The sequence below is a fragment of the Psammomys obesus genome, unplaced genomic scaffold, assembly GCF_907164565.1.
Source record: "Psammomys obesus unplaced genomic scaffold, mPsaObe1.curated_primary_1811, whole genome shotgun sequence".
NCBI classification, from domain to species: domain Eukaryota; kingdom Metazoa; phylum Chordata; class Mammalia; order Rodentia; family Muridae; genus Psammomys; species Psammomys obesus.
Genome location: NW_026590062.1, coordinates 4,244,507 through 4,266,457, shown reverse-complemented (window position 1 = coordinate 4,266,457; position 21,951 = coordinate 4,244,507). Strand labels below are relative to the sequence as shown.

The 21,951-nt window shown below is 47.4% G+C and overlaps 2 protein-coding genes across 2 annotated transcripts in view; one reads left to right on the top strand and one right to left on the bottom strand.

The window, feature by feature from the left end:
* Positions 1 to 9,123: 9,123 nt before the first annotated feature.
* Positions 9,124 to 16,352, top strand: CUNH12orf76 (chromosome unknown C12orf76 homolog). Its single transcript, XM_055605686.1, has 2 exons — positions 9,124 to 9,298; positions 15,152 to 16,352. Exons 1-2 carry the CDS (start codon positions 9,166 to 9,168, stop codon positions 15,235 to 15,237), a joined length of 219 nt encoding a protein of 72 aa, XP_055461661.1. The 5' UTR covers positions 9,124 to 9,165; the 3' UTR covers positions 15,238 to 16,352.
* A 2,287-nt stretch (positions 16,353 to 18,639) lies between these two features.
* Ankrd13a (ankyrin repeat domain 13A) overlaps positions 18,640 to 21,951 on the bottom strand; it is a 31,926-nt gene continuing 28,614 nt past the window's right edge. The window contains exons 14-15 of the mRNA XM_055605801.1: positions 21,144 to 21,211; positions 18,640 to 20,556 (exon numbers count right to left, since the gene is read on the bottom strand). Of these exons, the coding sequence (XP_055461776.1) occupies positions 20,361 to 20,556; positions 21,144 to 21,211 (264 nt within the window). The 3' untranslated portion in view covers positions 18,640 to 20,360. The remainder of the gene's footprint in view (positions 20,557 to 21,143; positions 21,212 to 21,951) is intronic.

The window sequence follows — 21,951 nt, the reverse complement described above, 5'->3', positions numbered from 1 at the left end:
TGTTATGTGACCCCTTTGAAAGGGTCGGTCAACCGCCAAAGGGGTTTTGACCTACAGGTTGAGAACCGCTGGAACCAGACAAAACAATTGTATGGCTCCTTTCCCTCACTGGCCATCTAAAGGCAAGAAGGTCAGCAGCATCCCTACAGAAGTTCACCCATGGTTCCCGTCTGCTCAATGCCGTGATCTGACCCTAAAATACAGGCTGAACGTGTGCAGCAGTGTTTGTCTGTCTGTGAGGGACATAGGTCTCAATCAGGACACACATTTTAGGGTGGACTAAGCAACCTTCCTTAAATGGGTCATTCGAGATCCAGTGAAAGGCATCATGCTAGTTTTTGTTTGTTTGTTGACAGGGTTTCCCTGTGTAGCCTTAGCTATCCTGGATTCACTTTGTAGACCAGGCTGGCCTTGAACTCACAGAGATCCTCCTACCTCTGCCTCCCCCAGTGCTGGAATTACAGGCGAGCGCCACCAGACTTGGCAAAACAAACTATGGGGCCCAGTGTAGTGTCAGACGTTTTTTTTTTTTTTTTGTTTGTTTGTTTTTGTTTTGCTAATCTCTATATAGAAAAAAATTTAAAACTTCAAAACGTTTAAAAAATACATAGTTTTTGCTTCTAGAGAGTTGGCTCAGTGGTTATGATCACCGGCTGCTTTTCCCAGGACCCACATGGCAGTTCCAAGGATCTGGGGCCCTCACAGATGTACAGGGGGGCAAAACAGCAATGCACATAAAAAATATTAAAAAAGAAAAAAATGTATAGTTTTTCTAACTTTAGGAAAATACTTATGACGGCCAATTTGAGAGAATTAAAAAAAAAATCGAGTAATCAAAAAAAAAAAAAGGACAGAAATTTGATGGGAGTACCCAGGAGGAAAAGGCATGATATGAACTAGAGCCATTTCATCCGAGGATGCTGGGCTCACACAACTGAGTGTGAACGCACCTTCAAAGCAGCGAGCGAGCAAGTTTATCATCTCAGAAGACGCTGGGTGTTAACCTGACAGCGCGTCCCTGGAGCGTCCGGATGTGGAGGGCTCGGACCCGTGACGGACATGCGCACCGGGGAGCCGGGTGTGCCTCGTCCCATGGCAGCCATGACGGACCGCTGTGGAATCTGTGTGGTGGTGCCGATGCGCTCGGCACACAGGTATGTCTCATGGGCCCTAGTGTGTCCTGAAAAAATACATGTTTCAAAACTTAAACCCCGGACATATTAGTCTGTATTTATTCAAATGAGTTAAACAAGCTAAAAAGGGCAATCCCTCTTTTTGTTTTGTATGTTTTTATTGTTGTTTTTGTACTGGGATTGAATTTAGGGCTTGGTATGCGTTGGGGAAAGGCGCTGTACACCACACTGTAGGCCATCTCCTGCAGCCTTCTCCCTTTAATGTTCCGAGCAGTCTGTCTCCCTAAGTTCCCAGGGCGCCTCTGAACACAGCAGGCACACCTTGAACTTGAGGTCTTTCTGTGTTAGCCACCTGGGGAGCTGCGTTGCCAGGCTGAACTCTGAATATTTTTCTTATTAGAAAAAAGTTAAAGGGGTATAATATTAACATGTTGAGAATTTTAAAAAAAGGAGGTTTTTCCAATTTTGAAACATAAAACATGCCAGCACTATTTCCCACTCTAAGTGTTTGCATGTGTATGTGTGAGAGATGCTTAGTGGTATAATCCTAGTATTCAGAAGGCTGAGACAGGAAAATTGAAACTAGCAGTGGGGTGGGGGGAGAACTTATCGGTACTCTCATTTAAAAAGATAATGTGTAAGCTATTTGCAGGTAGGATAAGGGATTGCCCACCTATCTAAATGGTAGCAACAAAGCTGTGCTGTGTAATCCAGCACTTGTGAACTCACTGGCCTGACAGTCGGTGCCTTGTGAATCCTTTTGCTCAAGCCAGCCTGGGTTCTCTGAGTGAGCTCATTCCATGGGACGTCAGGGTTGAAGGACCTAAATTATGTCATTTGTTGAAAAAAAGATGCAAAGAGAAGAAAGCCATTTACTCTTTGGTAACTTGAAAGGGGAGAAGCAGGATTACGTTCAAATCGTTGGAAAGCTGAGAACAGCGGTGAGGATCCCAGCAGATGGGAGACTGAAAGGCGCCGACTGCAGGAGTCAAGAAAGCACGAGCAATCCCGCTCCCCAGCCTGGACCTTTTACTAACATGAGCCCGTGGGCTGGAGAGATGGCCATCCAGTCACTGTTCTGTTGCTGTGAAGAGACGCCATATTGACCAATCCGACTTTGAAAACAAAGTAGTTAATTGGGGGCGAGGGAGCTTGTGGCGGGCGAGCATGGTGGCAAGCAGGCACGCTTGGTGCTGGAGAAGAAGCAGAGAGCTTACATTGTGATCCACAGTCAGTGAGGGGAGAGAGAGCCAGGCGCGGGCCTGGCCTGGGCTTTTGAAACCCCACAGCCCACCTCCAGTGACACACCCCCAACCAGGCCATACCCAACCACCAACTGGAAGCCCAAACATTCAAACCTATGAGCTTATGGGGCCGTTCTCAGTCGTCAAACCACTAGAGATGGCTCATCAGTTAAGAGAACTGGCTGTGCTGTGCTGATCCAGCGTTGGGACGGCATCCACTAGGTGGCTCACAACCATCTGTAACTCCGGTCCTAGGGAGTCATGCACAAACATACATCCCAGTGAAACACTCGTACGCATGAAGTAGAAATAACAACCTCAAGCAAGTTTAAATGACCTTGTGATGTCAATGTTAGGTTGTGTCTAAAAGTGGCAATTTAATCTTTGTATGGAAGAAAGAGCACTGTCGAGGATTAATGATTTTACCAAGGTGATGCCACCGGGAGGAATATCTCCATCCAGAAGTTCGCCTCTTATCTGATATAATTAGATTAAAAGCCTGACTTGGTTAAGGATGTGTGAAAGAGCTTGACAATGAAGGGAGGATAAAAATCTCACATCCGCCTGGTTTAAGACTTGAGCTATGAATAGCACGGATTGAGGGGTTCTCTGCGTTTCTTTCCTAGGAGCAGCCAGCCAGGACATGGAAGGACAGGAGGAACCTGCGTGCCATGCCTGCTGAGGAAGCATCCGAGAATGTGGCCAAGCCGAGGAAAGGATGCGTCTGCCATCCTCACAAACCAGTTCATCGCCAAGGTTACGCCAGGATTGTGAGCCGGTCCTCCGTTCTTGCCACAGGGACACACGTCCAGGCCCCTCCACCTCAGCTCAAGCACAGTGACAATCTGTGACTTCAAATCAGTGCAGTCTTTCATAATTTATTTTGTTGTTGTTTTTCTTCTTAACGTAGCAATGAGTTTGTCAATCTCGTCGACTTTTTAAGAAATCTGCCTGGCTCTCACACCAATCACAGCCGTTGTTTCTTGTTTCAATTTTCAGTTTCCTTTATCGCTGCTCTATTTCTTCGTTCTCTCCTAACACCCTGAGGTATTTGATAGCAAAATGCTTGTTTGAAGTCTGTCTTCTTTTGAGTTTATTGCCGTAGAACTTCCCTCTTAAAACTGCTTTCGCTGCCTTACAGAAGCTTAATGTGTGGTGTTCCGGTTTTTCATTCGTCTCAAGGTACTTGATTTTCCTTTTGATTTCTCTTTTGTTCCCGCCCAGCCCAGGTAAACAAGAGACCAGAGGATTGGTGGTATTTGACATGAAGGGGAAAAGGGCTTCATGTAGGAAATGAGCGGGACTCTAGGAAACTCCGAATGACTTTCAAGCCTTCTCAGTGGTTCGGGCGCAAGTTCTAAACTAGAGCCACGAAGCTGCTTTGCGAGGGTGTCTTTCACTCTCCCGCATCACTCACGACGGCCAGAAGGGGCGCTAGAGAACAAGCTAAAGCTGACTCTGACCCCCACGGGTGGGCACAGCCCTCCGCCCTTCCGGGCCCCGGCTGGAGATGTTGGGGGCTAGGCTTTTCATTGAGCGACGCCAACTGGCTTCTCGGCGAGGACTTCTGCGAGGTGAGCGTCCTCCCAGGCCCGGCGGGTGAGCTCTGCACGGCGTGTGTGGACGTTGTCTCCCCTCACTCAGTGATGCCTTGATGCCAGAATGGCCGCCTGGAGCGTGTCCTGTCCTGCGGCGCCGCCGGAGGGAGGTGGAGTCTGAGTGCACCCGGGACTCCGGGCTCAGACCTGTAGGAGTCTCCAGGAGTCGTCAGGGATTCCGAAGCCTCCCGCAGCTCCCGGGATTCCCCGCTCTGGGAATCATTTGCTTTGGGAGTTTGCCAAGGAAACCCTGCTCATGTCAGGCAAATAGTGTGCGGACCTTTAAACTGAGGAATGGGTTCATCGTTTGTGCTAACACTGAGATCTGTTCTTTGGTGGTCAGTGGCCACGGAAAGTTTCGTGACTGGATTCCTTGTTTTTTTGGTGGTGGGAGGTGTTTTGCTATGTTTTTCTCAAAACAAGGGTTCTCAGAACCAGCCTGGAACTCTCTGTAGACCAGGCTGGCCTTGAACTCACAGACACCCGCCTGCCTCTGCCTCCCAAGGGCTGGGATCAAAGGAGTGCGCCACCACCGCCTGGCCGTGTTCTGGTAGTTTTAAAAGATGGTTACAAACCACGAAATAGTTATCTAAGGGTAACAAATAGGGCAGTGTACATACCATTTCTACAATAGTGACCCATTATAGGGATGTAGATAACTATGCAGCGTCCAAAGTAAAACGGGCCACTAGAAGACATGGACTGGGCAGATAGCGGAGTTACCGGCCAATGCAGATGAGTTTGTTTGCCGTGGTGAATGAGTTCTGGAAATGGGCCATATTGATGCACCTAATACCGCTGAATTGTATTTAAAAGTAACTAAAGTGATTAATTTTACACTATGGATTGTCACCGTCATAACAAAAGTGAGATTATCAGCTAATTTCAATATTGTACAAAAGGGGCTGAGAGGTGGCTCAATGCTTAAGAACATTAATTGCTCTTCCAGAGGATCAGGCTTCAGTTCCCAGCACCTTCATGGAGGCTCACAGTTATCTGTAATTCCAGCTCTAGAGGAACAAATACCTTTTTCTAGCCATCGCCAGCACCAGGCACCCATGCAGTGTGTAAGCAGAACATGTAAGCGAAACACTCATGTACGCAAAATAAACTAAGCCTTAAAAATGATTGCATAGGCTGGGCACAGTGGTGCACACCTTTAACCCCAGGACTCCGGAGGCAGAGGCAGGCAGATCTCTATGAATCTGAGATCAGCCTGGTCTACATAGTGAGTTCCAGGGCAAGGTTGTTTAGATAGAGGCCTACCTATAACTCATTGGTCTAACTCAGCTAGGTCCTGAACCTAACACACTAGTCGAACACACTAGGTCCTGAACCTGCCATTGCAGCCAAAGGATGGAAAATGCTTATTGGCCGCTGGATAGTATGTGTGCTCCAGGAGCAAGGACACAGGAATCCCATGGGTAGGAAGACAGGAGTGCTTTCCATCCGGCCAACTATAACTCAAAGGAGAACAGAGTCCATGTCATTGTACATTTGAATATCAAATAGATAAGAGTGATTTCCATGAGATATTCGTGATGTACTTTTAAAAATTTTAGTTGGTATAAAGGACAGTGGGTTTGGGGGCTAGGGAGAGATCCCAGAAGATATATCACAATCACAGCAGCTCCGACGGGAGACACAGCGTTCTCTAGCGGCCTCCACAGGCACTGCACCTCTGTTGTAACAGCACAGTCTGGTGTTTTGTATTTGCTTGTTATTTTGCCCCCTGAGGTCTGCAGACGCTCACGTATCCCAAGATGACATTTGTAATCTTTGCAAATTATCCCTGATTGGCTGAATAAATGCCCACATACCTAGACAGGGCAGAAGTGTCTAGGTGTGTGGCCATGGCCGAAATTCATGGAGAGACAGGGAGAGGAGAAGAAGGAAGCAGAGCCGCCATGGGAGAGGTAAAGAGCCGTGTGTGCCGGGAGGAGGGAGCTCTGAAGATCGGCTTGGAGAGGAACAAGCAGCCCAGGAGGAAAGCTTGTGCAAGTATTTTATGTGGATACTGGAGGAGAAGTAGCCCAGATAGGAGTAATCAAAGCAAACAGCCTGGGAGGTGGGGCCGAGAGCTAACAAGCTAGATTAGGGAGTAATATCTGCCCAGCCCCAGGGGAAACAAGGTTCATTTAAATATAATAGGTGCCTGTGTCTTTCACTGATTGATAGTGGGTTAATAACTGCCGTAATAATTATTAGGCTATTAATAATAAACATAAGAAATTTATATTTTCTACAATACTATCACATTCATTCACACACACTTATGAAAAAATAAGGGAGCTGGAGAGTTGGCTCAGTGGCTAAGAGCACTGGCTGCTCTTCCAGAGGACCCAGGTTCAGTTCCCAGCATCTCCACAGTGGCCAGCAACCATCTGTAACTCCAGTTCCAGAGGATCCAGTGCCCCTTTTTGGCCTCTGTGAGCACTGCAGGTTTCGGTACACAGGCACACAAACATGCAAAATGCCCATGTACATAAAATGAAAGAAAGCCGGTTGGTGGTGAACGCCTTTAATCCCAGAGAGGTAGAGGCAAGATCTATTCTGAGCCAGCCTGGTCTACAGAGTGGGCTCCAACAGACAAAGGCTACACAGAAAAAAACCCTGTTAGATAAAATTAAAAAATTGAAAATCTCAAAAAATCTTTTTAAAAAATATGGGTTTCTCTATGACATTTTCACACATATATCTGTGCATTGTGCATATTTGAGCTCCCTACTATTAGGAATATATATATTAAATATCAGTTATCTGAAATTAAATTTTAACTTGGTGTCCTGAAACCCTGATAGAATTTTCAGTCCAGTTACACAGAACAAAATGCTCTCAGATATGTGAATGAAATCTCAGAGAGATGGCTCAGTGGCTCAGAGCAGTGTCTATTCTTCCAGAGGTCCTGAGTTCAATTCCCGGCAATCACATGGTGGCTCAACCATCTATACTGGGATCTGATGCCCTCTTCTGGTACACAGATGTATGTGGAGATAGAGCATTCATGTGTAAAATGGATAAATCTTAAAAAAAAAAAAAAAAGTAATCTCAAATTCTCAAGAAAAGTTGTCTAATAAAAGACTGTTTCGTGTCAGCATGGTGACTGGAGGAATAATACAGTGAGGTAAATTATGTGAAAGGGAGGATGGGCTGAGAATACAGATGTTTATTTTCTGCTTCCGCTGAAGGGAAAGGACAATGGAAGCAATCTCAAAAAACAAATAGTCTAGAGCCTTGGACATTTGGTGGTTATATTTAGTTGTAAATCCACTATGTTAGGAACTTACAGATAGATGTTACTAGTGCTCTGATGAAACACTGACCAAAGCAACTTGGGGAGGAAATAGTTTATTTGGCTGACACTTCCATATCACTGTTCATTATTGAAGGAACTCAAGCACGGCTGATATAGAGGCCACCGAGGGTGCTGCTCAGCCTGCTTACTTGTAGAAAGTAGGATCACTAGCCCAAGGATGGCAGCACTCAGGATGGGCTGGACCCTTCCCCATCAATCGCTAGTTGAGGAAATGCCTTACAAGTCTGCCTGGGACACCAAAGAAGGCAGTGCAGAGGAAGTGTCTCCCAGTGAGCCAAATAGCTTGCTTATCCGGCCAGGAAAGGGGGAGTTTGTTAGTATTTAGGCAGCCTGCTTCTGGGTTGCCTAGCAACCTATGGTGTCACCATGTGTCGCCTGCCTGTGACTGCTACCTGGTAGTCACAACTTGTAGGCGTGGTTCAAGGACCACCCTGCCACTTTGTTCCTCTCTTGCTCTCCCCTTTCTCTGTCCAGGCGCCCCCACCTCTCCTCCTACCATGTCTGTCTCCTCCTCTCTCTCTCTTCATCTCCATCCAATAAACCTTTCACATAAAATGTTGCGCATCATCATTTCAGGGTTTGTACCAATCACAGCAGACCTTTTGTGAAAATTGTGTTCACAGCCATCTTGGCACTTTCTCTTTTGTACTGGTGACAACAGTTCCCCTGCTAGGCTGGTGGAAATCCCTGCAGGGAAATTGACATAATGTTGTGAATAGTGGTAGCTGAGGTTGCACTATCTGACGCTGGAATTGGGGAAGAGAGGGAAGAAGAGAGGAGGGAAAGAGAAAATTCGGGGAGGGAGCACAGGTTCTCATCTGTCTCACATCCGGCCCCAGTTCTTAACTAAGTTTAGTTTCCTCATTCATTCAGTGAAAACATTAGTTCAACATAATATACTATACTTCTTGTCTCTGGACAGAACAGTAAGCAAAACTAAAATCAATATCTTTGTGGGAATTTACATGCTGGGGTAGATGGTATTTTTCCCCCCTGAGGTTGCTTTTTTTTGTTTTTCTATATATACAGTGTAGCTCTGGCTGCCCTGGAACTTGCTCTGTAGACCAGGCTGGCCTTGAACTCGTGGAGATCCACCTGCCTCTGCGTGCTGGAATTTAAGGCACGCGCCACCATTGCCCAACTGACACTCCCTTCTCCTCTTTTTAAAGATTTATTATTTATATGGTATTGTGCCTGCATGTGTGTCTGCACATCAGAAGAGGGCACCAGATCTCACTATAGATGGTTGTGAGCCACCATGTAGTTGCTGGAATTAAACTCAGAACCAACAGCCAGTGCTCTTAACCTCCGAGCTATCCCCTCCCTCCATTCTTGCTTCTTTCTTGCTTCTATCTCTCTCTCTCTCTCTCTCTCTCTTTTTTTTTAATAGGAAAATAAGCGTTAAATTCGTCAAATCGTGATAGGCTTAATGTGGTAATATTAAGCGGGACGCTGGGTAGGGTGGGCTTATTTTGAGAGAGGGAAAGGCTTCAATTTTAGAAAACATGTTCCGGATACGGCTCCTTGAGAGGGTGTGTTTAAAATGGGAATACGGTTTCTGTTTCTCCGGACTATAGTGATGATTTTAAAACGAACATGGATGGATTTGTAAAGCAAAACCTTCCACAGAGAAGAAAGGTTGGTGTTAAGGGCAGAATGTTGGTCCCCGCGTAAATGGGCCGGGGTGGAGTATTAAGCTCCGGACCAGTCCTCTTTGGCAGAACGGTGTCGCGTCCCCAGCTCCGCCTCCGCGCCGTCTAGTTTCCATGGCAACCACGGGAGCGGAGTGGGCCGGCCGCGGAAAGAGTGTGTCTGGGGGCGGGGCTTGGGGCGGAAGCGGCGTCTGCACGGTCCCTGTGCTGCAGGCTGCAGAGATGCTGCGTGCGGGGTGGCTGCGGCTGTGTGCTGTGCTCTGCGGTCTCCTGCTTGGCCAGGCCGAGGCCCCGAGCCCCGGGGTGCCGCCGGAGCGGAGCCGGCCCTACGCGGTGCTGCGTGGGCAGAACCTCGGTAAGCGGGGCGGTCGCGCGTTTGCAGCCAGACCCGGGCGCGGGGCCCCTATCCCGGGCTCGGGGATCGGGTGGGGGAGCTTGTCTGGGGCGCGGGAGCTGCTCTGACCCGCTGGTCCTCGCGGACCTGCTTTTCCTGCTGTCAGCCCCAGGCTTGGGAGCCAGTGCATGATCCCTGTATGCTGGCGGCACCTGCTGGACTGGAAGCGGGAAGTTGGGTCTTGCTCGGTGGATTCGGGCTAGGCAGCAGGGCTCATCCTGCATCCCTCTTCCTCTTTTTTTTTTTTTTTTTTATGGCTTAAATTTTTGTTTTATTTTTACCTAAATTTGAACAACTTCTGACCTTCACAGAAGGAGTTTTTGAAGGAATAAACCTTGCACAAATCACAAAATTACTAAATGACTCTTATAAGACTCCAGCTTAATTATCATATTGGTGTCTATTGTCATAATGCTTAATATAAACATTGTCATCTTAACTGTTTGCTCTTAAATTCACTGTCCAAATATATAACTAAGATTTGGATTTACCTTATTTGACCCTATATACTACTTTAATGAAGCTCACTAACATTAAAGTTCTGTGCACTTATTGCCTGCATATGAATTCTACTAATTCCTTTAACTCCCCAAACCAGTCGAAGAAAGAGAAGCCATCAGTTTGAGAAGGGGGCATGGGAGTGGTTGGAAGAAGAAAGAGAAGCAGGGGGTAGTGATGTAGTTAGATGTTAATTAAAATGTATATATATATATATGTGTGTGTGTGTGTGTGTGTGTGTGTGTGTGTGTGTGTGTGTGTATAAATAGAAGGAGGCTTAGTAAAGCATTTTACTTAAGGAATCAAGAAAGTTAAACCAGGATTTGTAGGCCAGCCTGAACAACATAGTGAAACTATGACTCAAAAGTGAAAGGCAAAATATTTATGTAAGTCTGCAAATATTGCAGTTTTTTGAATAGTCAGTGTGATGGAGTTTAGTAATAGTATGCACATCCACACAATATACAGAAAAAGATACAGAACCTGTCCATTACAGTACATAGTAGTTGATGGTATTTTCTAGCCCTCTCACAATCCATTGGTTAAAACCCTTTAGGGTTGTAACAACAGATTAAATATGACATGCATTCTATTGTATAAGGATGTATACATTTCTATGTGATTTATCTATAATTTATCAATATTTTGGGGAGTTTGGAGGTTCATTCTATCCATATATATAAGAACCAAATGAATCTAAAATTTAATTAGCACAGGTCTGCATCATGTATGGCTGGTGAGATTGCACTCCTCGAAAATAGGAATGGGAATCTCATAGAACACCTGTTGCCTGAGCCTATCAGCCAAGTCAAATTGTATGTAAGAGGGGAGTGGACTGGACTGGGGGAGGAGCATGGGAGGAGAAGAGGGGGAGGCTAGACCTGGGATACAAAGTGAATACACTGTAATTAATAAAATAATTAAATAGGGACGAGAGTGTGCTCAGTCCAGATGTGACTTGATATGCTTGGGTGGCTGGTGATGGGGGGGTTGAGGTCTCCTCTTCTCTTTGTAATAAGGCTGGGCAACAGGGGAAACAGGGAGAGAAGGTGGGACCAGTAGGAGAGGAGAGAGGGGCTACGACCAGGATGTAAAATGAATAAATAAAAATTAAAATTGAAAAAAGAAAAAAAAATAGCATTATCAAACTCTAACTGACATAAAAATTATTTATTTTTCTGTTATTAAAACAAAAATATAATTGATGTTGATTCTTTGTTCCAAATATTATTCAGTATTCATAGTTGGAATAAAAACTCCATTTATATCATTAAGGGATTGATTTACAATAAAGATGTAATTTTATATCTAAAAGAAAAAAATCCTCTCAGTCATGAGTTTCTGGCCACCAAGATTTCTTTCAACAGTGTTTTGGACCATTACAATCTTCTGCCCTGCCTTTCTTTCTATTTACATCCTCTGGCACCACATCACTGTGATAGTCTCACTTTCTCCTCTGAGAAAGAGCTGGACAGGTTGTGAAGAGCTGCTTGTTTCCCAAGCTGCTTTATTATAGAGTCTTCAGTCAAAAACATGTTTTTTCCCTGGCCTTTACCTTGAGACAAAGATAAACAGGATGTTTTACCATGCTCCTTTAACTTGTTTGTGTGATCTTGTTTGTGTGATCTTGTTTGTGGACCATTTCTTCTATATAGAGAAGTGATCTAAGAAAACAAGTTTGATGACTATATGAACCCCTTCCTTGTAATTGATGTGTCTTGTTTTGCTTTGCCTATAAAATGGAGCTGTGGAATAAACTCAAGGCTGCTGCAATTTTTACTGACAGTCATCTCAATTATCCCTTGTGTCTTACTTTATTTCTTCAATCCTCACTCCCCTCTTTTTTTTTGAATAAAAAGTAATCATTTATTATTCTTTTAAATTTCTTGATATCCCTCTTCCTCTTAAACAGGCCGGTTCTCAGCGACGGCGTTTGTAATTGACAAGTTTCAGCATTTCCTACATCCCAGGTGTTGTGCCCAGCGCTGTTTACATGTATTCCTTTGGGCCTCACTGGAGTAGGCTAATGAGAAAAGTAGGGCTTTCCACCCTGTTCTACAGAAAAGGAAAGTGAAGCCCGGAGGTAAAGTCATGTTACTCAGGGATACTCGGGTAGGAAGTGACCAGTACTTGAGATTTGTGGGGGCTTGAATCAACTTTGGGGAGAAGCTGTTAAATACAATGCATGCCCTTGAAAGGAGCTCCGGTGCTTAGCTGGGCAAACTTCAGAGGGAATCTGCCTGTTTCGTTTCAGCCCTCCCTTCCGTCCTCATTAGTTCAACTCTGTATCTGCGAAGTCAGTGAGCAGCTGGTATCGCTCTGGGTTGCCTTTCAACCGGCTTGTTTTCTCCCGTATTTTAACCACTAACTGAACCTATTTGGTATTCCACCAAGTTGGAGCAGGTTTCCAGCCTCACCCTTTAGAGCTGGGATCGTCAGCAGTACGAAGTGATTCTTTTTTAGATTGGGGCGGGCAGGTGGGACACGATGACGACAGGCACTCACCTGAGCGCAGTAGGACCTTTGAGGCCTCCTCTCCTTTACCTCTGATGCAGTCACACCTGCCATCCTGAGTATTGCCCGTTTTGATCGTAACTGAGGTGTTCATTTGTCATGTGGTCACCTGCACGCCCCGCACCCGAACACTTTTTGAAGGTAATCTACAGTTAAGCTTAAAGGAATCCTTTTAATGGGGTTTTCATTTGTCCCACTTCATGGATGCAGAACACGGTGGGAAGTGGCCCCAGGAGGGAGTAAAATTGTCTCTTAAGGTTCTTTGTGGAACATCAGTCCAGTTACTGGCGTGCTGTGCAAGGGAGGGAGGTGCAGGGATGAAGGACAGAGAGGCTGATCGGGCGCCTAGTGGGTGTTAATCCAAATGATACGGTGTGCCTAACGCAGGGTTTTGAGTTTTTTCCTTTTAGACTTTAAGTTGTGCGCGCATGTGTGTGGCCATGTGTGGCCGTGACTGTTTGTCTGTCCAGTGGGGCCAGTGGTGGGTGTTGGATGCCTTGGAGTTGCTGCAGTATGGGTGCTCCGGCGTTGTTAAACACAGTCTTGGTCTTACCTGAGCTAAATGCCTTATCTACAAACAGCAGGGCCAACCAAACACCTGGCCAAGCTGACAAAAATCTTGAGTTTCCAACCTTCTGAAGCTATGATTACAACTGGAGTTAAGAGCCTCATGCTTCACTTAAACTATTTCCGTACATTTTGGAAGAGGCTTTAAAGAATTAAAATCTTCAAGACAGCTTCTGAAAGTGGCAGGGAACTCTGCTTTTTAAAACAGAAACCAGGCTGGAGAGCTGTTCAGGAGTCAGTCCTGGCTGTACTCGTAGAGGGATGAGCTCGGGTCCCAGCACCCATAGAGATCTTACCATTACACCTGGCCTTCTGAAGCTGTGGCTTGCCCTCTTCCTCATTTTCTTCTGTCTCTTTTCCTCCTCACTCACCAAGAAAGGTTGATTTTTGTGTACAGTAGGCCATGAGGGTGTGATGGGGTAGAGAGTGGGTAGGCACAGGCTCTGCAGGTCCCAGCTGGAAAGGAGTCAGGTTAGTCTTTCAGAGGAGGACTCAGAACAGTCATGTCAAGCCAGGCGCTGGCTGGCACAGCTGGCGCTGAGCTTTTAGAAATGTGCCTTTGCTTATTAGAGGACAGGGTGTTTTGCCGCTGCTGAGCAGAGCAACTGGCTGGTTATGTTTGTAGTTTAAAGCCCAGGCCCTTGAAGCCTCAGGCTCAGTAATCACTTGTAGGCCCCACTTGAATATTTTAGGCATGAATTTTACTCTTAAGAACACAGTTTGGGTCTGGAGAGACAGCTCCGCAGTTAGGAGCACCAGACGCTTGTTTGGAGCACCTACCTGGGTTTGATTCCCAGCACCCACATACCAACTTAAACTTTTGTAACTCTAGTCCCAGAGAATCTGACCACCCCCACCTTGAGGCCTCAAAAGGCACCAGGCACCCATGTGGTACAAAGACATACAAGCAGGCAAAACGTACACACATAAAATAAGTTTAAAAAACAAAACACATCTGGGGCCTGGAGAGGTGGCTCAAAGGTTAAGAGCACTTCCTGCTCTATCAGAGGTCCTGAGTTTCGTTCCCAGCACCCACTCTGGTGGCTCATAATTTCCAGCAATTCTAGTTCCGTGGGCCTGATGCCCTCTTCCGGTCTCTGCAGGTACCTGCACACACACTTACAGGACACATAAATGTTTAGCTCTCTCTCACACACGTAGTTAGTTGGGCCTACAAGATGGCACAGCGGGTAATGGCACTTGCTACTAAGCTCAGTGATCTGAGTTTGATCAGTCTGACCCCTGTGTTTTGTTTGTTTGTTTGTTTCAAAGCGGGTCTGTTAAGTTACTGCTGCCTTGGTGAGAAGGCCCATGTCTAGCGTTCATCTCACGCCTGAACCAGCTTGTTTATCAGATCTTCAGGCTTTAAAGGTGAAGCTGGGCTTCCTGGTTCTGTTGTCTCCCATAACGAGGTGCTTCTCGGAACACAAGCTAAAGGATGTTTCCCCAACTAATCAGATCAGTGTGGCCTACAGACTTCCAAAGGCCTTTGTTGATATTTATTGAGGCCTGGGCCTGGAAGAAGCCTCAGTAAGACTGCTTGGTCTGCAAGCCTGCGGACCTGTGTAAGTCCCTAGCACCCACATAAAAAGCTGCCCAGGACAAAGAACATGCTGCTCAGCCAGCCCAGCCGGAAATGTTATGGAGCAGTAGAGGAAGAGACCCGTGCATACACGTGTACAGGAGGATACGCTTGTGCTCCTGCATGCCTGCGCCATACACATACATAACACACAGACAAGCTAGTGAGCAGCCTGTCCACATTCCCTGGCTGTCTGAAAGGCCCTGCACACTTGGGCGTTACTGTTTGCCTCCTGCTTCTCAGCATGCTCTCCGGGTTGCTTGTCTCCTCGCTGCACGTACTGGGCTTGTTCTGGCCTCAAGGTCCTTCCTGTGCTGACCCCTGGTATTGCCCTGCCCTCCTGATGTGTCTCTCACAAGGAGTTCGGCGTGTACATTACCTCAGGGGTACCTCTTCCCACTCCTACCTGCCGCTGTCCACCCTCTCATGCCACATTGCAAGTTCTTCTGGGGACTTGGGCTCTGTGAAAAACGCTCCCATTTACTTTCCTGTATCTGTGGGGTGACTTGAGTAGGTGCCTGGGTATGGCTGGTTCCCGGCACGTAGTGCAGGAAGTACCCTTAATGCAAGTAGCCATTGGGAAAGCACTGTCTCTTAACGAATAAACTATGGAACCCGGAGCCTCCACGAGGTAAGCTGTTTTCTCTTTGCAGTGTTGATGGGAACCATTTTTAGCATCCTGCTGGTGACCGTCATCCTCATGGCATTCTGTGTCTACAAGCCCATTCGCCGTCGGTGACAGCCATACAGGAGCGTCCTGCTGCAAGTCTCTGGGACAGGATAAGTTGGGTTGCACGAGGGCCAATGGAGGAGGTGGAATCAGAACTTCTAGGAAGTGATCTTTGATCTGGGCAGGTGGTCAATGCTACAGGGTTTAGAAGAGCATCTAGTAGTAATTGTTCCTCTAACATCAGTTATTGGCTACTGAGTCGGCTGCTTGATTTTTTTGTTTCTTTTTGTTTGGCTGTACTGATTAAAAGTAAAGCCTGAAGCTCCAGGGTTCCCTGTGAAGACGTGTTCAGAAGAACCGCTAATCACTAATGCTTGAAATAGTCAAAGGAAGATGCAACATGCCCACCTCCCTGCTCTCAACTGTACTGTCAGTATATCGACCGCACGTGGGGCCGACAGCCCGGCATTCAGGCACTTGCCAACAAGCCTGATTTGGTTCCTGGAACTCACCTGGTGGAAGGAGAGAGCCGACACCTGTGGGTTGTTTTCTGACCTCCACCCAGGAATAAGTAAATTAAAAAAGCCAACAGCACACTTTTGCTCTACTGAGTTGCCCTAGGATACCCTGGTTGTCACGTTAGTGCTGACAGTGGGGGAGTTTTGCCATCATTTCCTGCTGCATCGGCTCTGAGCCAAAGTTGCATCCTAGGTCTGTGGTCACGTGCCCCCGGCCTGGGAGGCTCTGGGCTGCACTTGTCTTTTGGAAGAGCAGTTCTGCCTGACCTGACATATTCATGTCCCTCTCACCCATGGCCTAAAGCTGGCAATAGTCTCTCGGATGGGAACCCGAGCCTTCAATCTCCTTTTCTCCCCGGGTGTAGAGGGTTCAACCGCGTGTGCAGGCTGCTGTGCTTACGAGCTTTCAAGTGCTGCTACTGAACCAGATTGCCCTGCTGATTCTTGCCACTGTTAGAGTGGCTATTACTATTTATTTTAAAGCTGCTAGATTTAATTTTGTTATAAGGCTGTAGCGTTTAATGTGTTTCCCTCATAGGACTGGCCTTGTTTTGTTTTAATTTAATAACCTGCACTGATGTGAATTAACTGATGAACACTGTAACTATTGGGGTCTTGTGTGTAACCTTGTAACACTGAGCCATTAAAATGTCACTGAAAATTCAAGAGGAATCCTGTGTGTGGCTTTACTCCTCATTGTGTTCCTGAGTGTTTAATGCAGGGGTTAGGAGCACTTGTTGCTTTTGTAGAGAGCCTAGGTTTGGTTCCCAGCACCCACGTGGTGGCTCACAACTACCTGTAACTAGTTCCAGAGGCTCTGATACCCTCTTCTGACCTCTGGCAGGCACCAAGTGTACCTGTGGTGCACAGACACCCACCCACCCACCGAGGCAAATGCGCATTTACATAAAATCCTTCAAGAAAACTTCAGCGCAGGGGTGTGCACGTGAGCCTGGCCTGACTTGTTTAAGGAGACCTGTGCAGTGGAGTTTAAGCAAGCATGTGCAGTAGTAAAGTTGAGCCAGAGTCAGACGCTCAGGCTGGGGCAGAGCAGGCCCGCACTCTTGTTCCAAGGTCAACTGTAAGGAGCTTAACGTCTCCAGCACCTCTGTTTCCTTGGCACCAGCAGTGGTGGCATCCTGACGTCCCAGTCCCAGTGATAGAACACACTGAAATCAGGAGACATGGCCACAGCTGGCCTCCCAAAAGCTGCAGGTTATTGCCCTGACAGATGAGGAATGTGGGTGCCAAGGTTGAGCCCCAGGAGGACTTGTCCCCCCATTTCATGAACAGCCTGTTTTGACATGCCACTATAATACTTGTTGCCATTTTAAGACTTCAAAACGAAAGGCTGAACTCCTGCCAGGCCTATGATGCTTGCTACTTTGCTTGGTAACCACCCGCAGGCTGCTCTGGACATGGATATGAGTCCCAGGGGTACTTGGCTGAGGTTTTCCAGGCTCTGTGTCCCCGAGCAAAGAATTAAATCAGAGCCACATGGTTAGAAATAGAAACTGTGGGGCTGGAGGGAGATGGCTCTTCCAGAGGATTGGAGTTTGATTCCTAGCACTCACATCAGGCAGCTCACAACCACCTGTAACTCCAGTTCCAGGGGGCTCCTGCCTTGAGGGTACCAGGGCTCATGTGCACACCCTCCCTCCTCGGATACCACGATTAAGAACAAATAAATAGAAATTGCCAGGTCTGGTGGTATGAACCTTTAATCCCAGCACTTCAAAGGCAGAAGTGTGTCTCTGAAGAGTCCCTGGCCAACCAGGGCTACACAGATGGCTCCTCTTTGAATTAAATAGCTTTATTAAGGGGCACAAGGAGGGAAGGTCATCAGGCTGTACACCTCAGCCAGACCCTGCCCTAGACATTACCTGTGCAGCCAGTGAACACGTGCTAACTAACCCATACAGGCACTGCTAGCGAACACCTATCTCTCTCTCTCTTGGTTTTGGCTTTTTGAGACAGTTTCTCTGTGTAGCCCTGGCTGTCCTGGAACTTAACTCTGTAGACCAGGCTGATTCACGGAGATCCGCCTGCCTCTCCTCCCGAGTGCTGGAATTAAAGGTAAAACAAGTATCTCTTAACACTGAGTTCATCTCCTGGTGCTGCTTGAGGTCTCAGGACGCTGAAGTACTAGTCACGTAGCTTCTGGCTGGAGTTCAGTCATAAACCCACACCTATTTCTCCACTTAGGTCTAAGCAGCACTTGACCTCCATCACCTACTGTCTCATGGGCAGTTAAAATTTCAGTAGTTCAGTTCATCTCTCTTGATGTCATCATCATCAGGAGCCTGAGGCCAAGCTGCTGTGGACATGTTCCCGTCACTATTCAAAGCCAGCTTTCCCTTCACACTTCACTTTATGCATCGTGGTAAGACTGGGACAGACTTAGCACCAGCAGTGCTTTGGGGCAGGACTCACTTTCAGCTGGGGCACCGGAGCCTTGGTGAGCTGCTTGTTAAGTAAACCATAGACTGCACTGTGCGCCTTTCAAGGTGGTGGTCTTCATGATGCTCTTGTGGCTCAAGGATTGCTTACTCCCCAAGTGTAGCTGCTCTTCCCATCTTCCTAGACCACCAAAGCCCCCTTCTCGAACCCTAACATTGTTACCTGGCCACTGCCTGTTTTAAGGGCCCCACTTTCACCTGAATGCCTTAAAAATAGCCCTGTAGCACTGGTGTCAAGGAATGAGTCTGTTCCATCAGTGGTGTTGACGTTGGCCCCCTTTCTCTTCTTCTAGGGAGCATGCCACTTCTAGGAGGCCTGTGAAGAGGTCCAGAACTGGATGCTTCCCATTTCCATCTGGCACAGGGTGTAAAGCAGTGTTGACCACACCCAGGCAGGAAGGCTGGGGCCTGCTACTTTGTAAAGGGCAGGCACTACAAACAGGAAGTGTGTGCTCCTCCAGTCACCGGAGGACTCACTGCGGAAGAGACAGGACTCAGGCTGTCGGGGCACTGTGAGCACCCTCTATGGAAGCGTATTTATTTTCGTTTTAAGAGAGAACACATGGGGAAAGCTGCAGCAGGTTGATGCGGTGCTCAGTCCCTTTTTAAGTGACTTCTGGGGACAATCACAGAGCAATGGACGCAGACACGGGGGCTACCTAGGATTGCCCTTATTGAGTAGGCTCGGCCCAACTGCAGCCATTCCCAGAAGTGTTTGCTCCTGGCAAACGTCAAGTAAACAGACCATGAAGCTGAGTATGAAACAGATGTGATGTCCACACTGGCTTTATGCGCAGGGAAGGAATTTTTGGTCAGACCATCACAGAAAAAGGTAGATGATTATGAGGAATTAAAATCACAATTCATTGTGTCTAAGAACATTTTACTGGCAACACTGACTGTATCAAACAGACATTCCTGGGAACAGTGGATTATCTTCCTATCCCAAAAGAAGCCTAACGGGGAAACAGAGGAAGGTACTGTTTACCACGTGATTAGCACAGCCTGTGGGGGTGAATGCCTACGCCAGATGAGAGGTGTCAGGGACCCTTGGCTGTGCTCCCCTTGGGTGGGTCTGTTAAGCGTAGGTATTTACAGGAGGGTTAGACAAAATAGTTAACTACTAAAGGTATCCAAAAAAGGCCTGAGAAAGTCTGGTTAAAATGTATAACCTTGTATTGCTACTGATGGGAGTAGTCAGTTCTCTATCTTTTAAAAATAATAAAAAGATTCTGTTAAAAAATATATTTATCCAGAAAGATGTCGATTTGAACTCTAAAAAGCAATGTGGAGTCATCGCTTCTCTTTTGGAGGAAGAGCTTCTGCTCCATGTTAGCTCCCTTTCTGGTTTCAAGCGTGTCCTGTCCTAAGGCCATGCAGCTGGCTCTCCCCAGGCTGGAAAGCCTTCAAGGGAGCAGGCACACGGTGCTAGGCTCTCTGCTCGTCCAGTGGTCTGGTGAGCTTGCCTACTTTGAGAACCAGCCATGGTTTCCCCTAGCTGCTCCTCCAAGGACAGGTTTAGCTGCCTTCGGTTTAGCCTGGAGGATGCTCCCAAAGGAATTGCCTTTATGGATTCAAATCAGGTCCTCAATGTATGGAGTGAGGTGGTTTAAAACTAGTAGTAATTTTTAAGGCTAAGGCAACATCCGTGGTCATTTGTATATCTTAATTTGATGCAAATAGTTAGCCATAATCTAAAATAGATCCTGTACATATCCTCTTAGCGGGGGTAAAGGCATGGAACAAGATGGCAATGAGGAGGTGTGATGGCAATGGCGTAGGAACCCTACAGGGAGGGGAAAGTAAAGAGGTCAGCATAACCCGTTTCTTTGGTGAACAGGAAGGTCTCAGGTTCTTACCCACTCTACAAAGGCTGCTGCTCTCCTGTAGAAAAGCACCAACTGCAGTGACGCTTGCTGCCACTTCTGACGGCGATGCATCTACTAGCCTGCAGGGCTTGGCGGTTCTGTCTAGAGCTGGTAGTAAAAATGTGACCTGCAAGCCAGGACAGCTAATGGAAGGTGACGATGCTCTCCTCCCTCAGCATGGAGGTGGGCCTGCTGGTGCCTGCTTCTCCACTCTGGGGAGTCCCTGGTCTGCACCTCTACATAAGGAAAGGGCAGCTGCTGTCTTCAGGAAGTGCAGGCCTTTGCCCCAGGGTCTCAGTGACACAGCACTCTGTGCAGCCCAGAGCCTCTGCTCTAGGCAGTAATGTCTATTTCTCTGTGAGTGACAGCTGTAAGACTTGCTGGAGTTCGGCCTCTTCCTCCTGGAGCCTTAGCTCCTGTTCTGCCAGCTCTTTGGCAGACAGCTCCATGGCCAGCTGCAGGTCACTATCGAAACGGCTCGACTCACTGAGGGCCCCGGGGCACAGGCCTCCCATGTTGGTTAGGAGGCTCTCCTGGATGGCCCTAGGGTAGAAAATGGGAGCGAGTCAGTCCTTTCTGGAGGCACTGGCAGCAGCTCCATTTCTTACTGAATGCTGAGTGCACATTGTACACAGCACTCCTGGTGCATGACGCCATCCATCCTGTGGAGGCGGAGGTGCTGGGTGTATGTGACCCAGCATCACCCAGTGCTAACCTACGGCTGGAACTTCGCCTGATTAAAAGCAAAGCTGAGGTTTTGACCTGCAGGAAAAGGAGAAACGACTGCCGTTTCCCTTCAAGGGCTTCCAGCCATTTCTGCAGCTCTTCCCACCATCTTAGCACTGAATATCCTTGTCCAGACGGACCTGCAGTCACACATGCCCAGAAGACTGAGCCAGTCAGGAAACATCTACTTGATGCTTTGCCGGGAGCAGCCCTAACCTGTGAGCCAGCACCTGGGGGCCCTCCCTCAGGCCAGAGCTGGTGTAATGGCTGACCACTGAGAAGCAGCAGGAGAGCTGCCTCTTAACAGCTCCTGCTCAGCACAGCCACACACATGCCCACATATCACGTGCCCGTGACAACCTAGGCTTGACACAAAGCGCATCATGATAAGTCCTGAGGCTTACCTCTCATACTGGGCTTCATAGCTGTGTGCGTGGCTGACCCCACCATTTGATGCTGGTCCTGAAAGTTCCTGGCAAAAACAAACGACGAGTATAAACACCCCATAGAAGAAATAGTTGCCAAAGGAATTGCAACAAGGAAATGAACCTAGTGAGAACAAAGTGTACAGAGTTCACAACTTGTCACTGACAGTACTATATGGACACTAACAATGATGTTTCCACTATATGGCACAGGGCATTAGGGCCACCACCTTCTTAGACTACATCGTTCCAGCCTAGTAAGAACCATTAGCCAGGACAGCATCAACCAGCCAGAGCAGGCCAGGCTTTAGACACAAACTGAGAAGACATACTGTGATGTCTGTTGCCCTGGACTCTGGCTATTGTCCTTGTCAAAACTTACAGTTAAGAAGGTTTTCACAGCTATTGGGAGAGCAAGGCTAAGGTCACCCTCACAGGGGAAGGAAGTACTGACAGGTTTGTTCAGGGGCTGGATCTTTAAGGAGCTTCCCAAAAGCAGGCAGCCCAGCTGCCAAAAGACTGAATAACCCTACCGCCCTCTGTCCTCAAAAGGACTGGAAAGGTGGCTCAGTGCTTAAGAGCACGGTCTGCTTTTCTAGGACCCAGGTTTGGTACCCAGCACCCATATGGCGGCTCACAGCCATCTAAATTCCAGCTCCAGGGACTCCAACACTCTTCTGGCCTCCTCAGGTACTGGGCACAGGCATATATGTAGGAAAAACACCTACACATGTGTATTTATACATACATACATACATACATACATACATACATACATACATACATA

Bases quoted from the DNA above. Each gene is read 5' to 3' on its own strand.
- CUNH12orf76 (XM_055605686.1), top strand. From the start codon at position 9,166: ATGCTGCGTGCGGGGTGGCTGCGGCTGTGTGCTGTGCTCTGCGGTCTC. The intron at 9,299-15,151 runs GTAAGCGGGGCG...TTCTCTTTGCAG, and splicing joins GCTGCGTGGGCAGAACCTCG to TGTTGATGGGAACCATTTTT.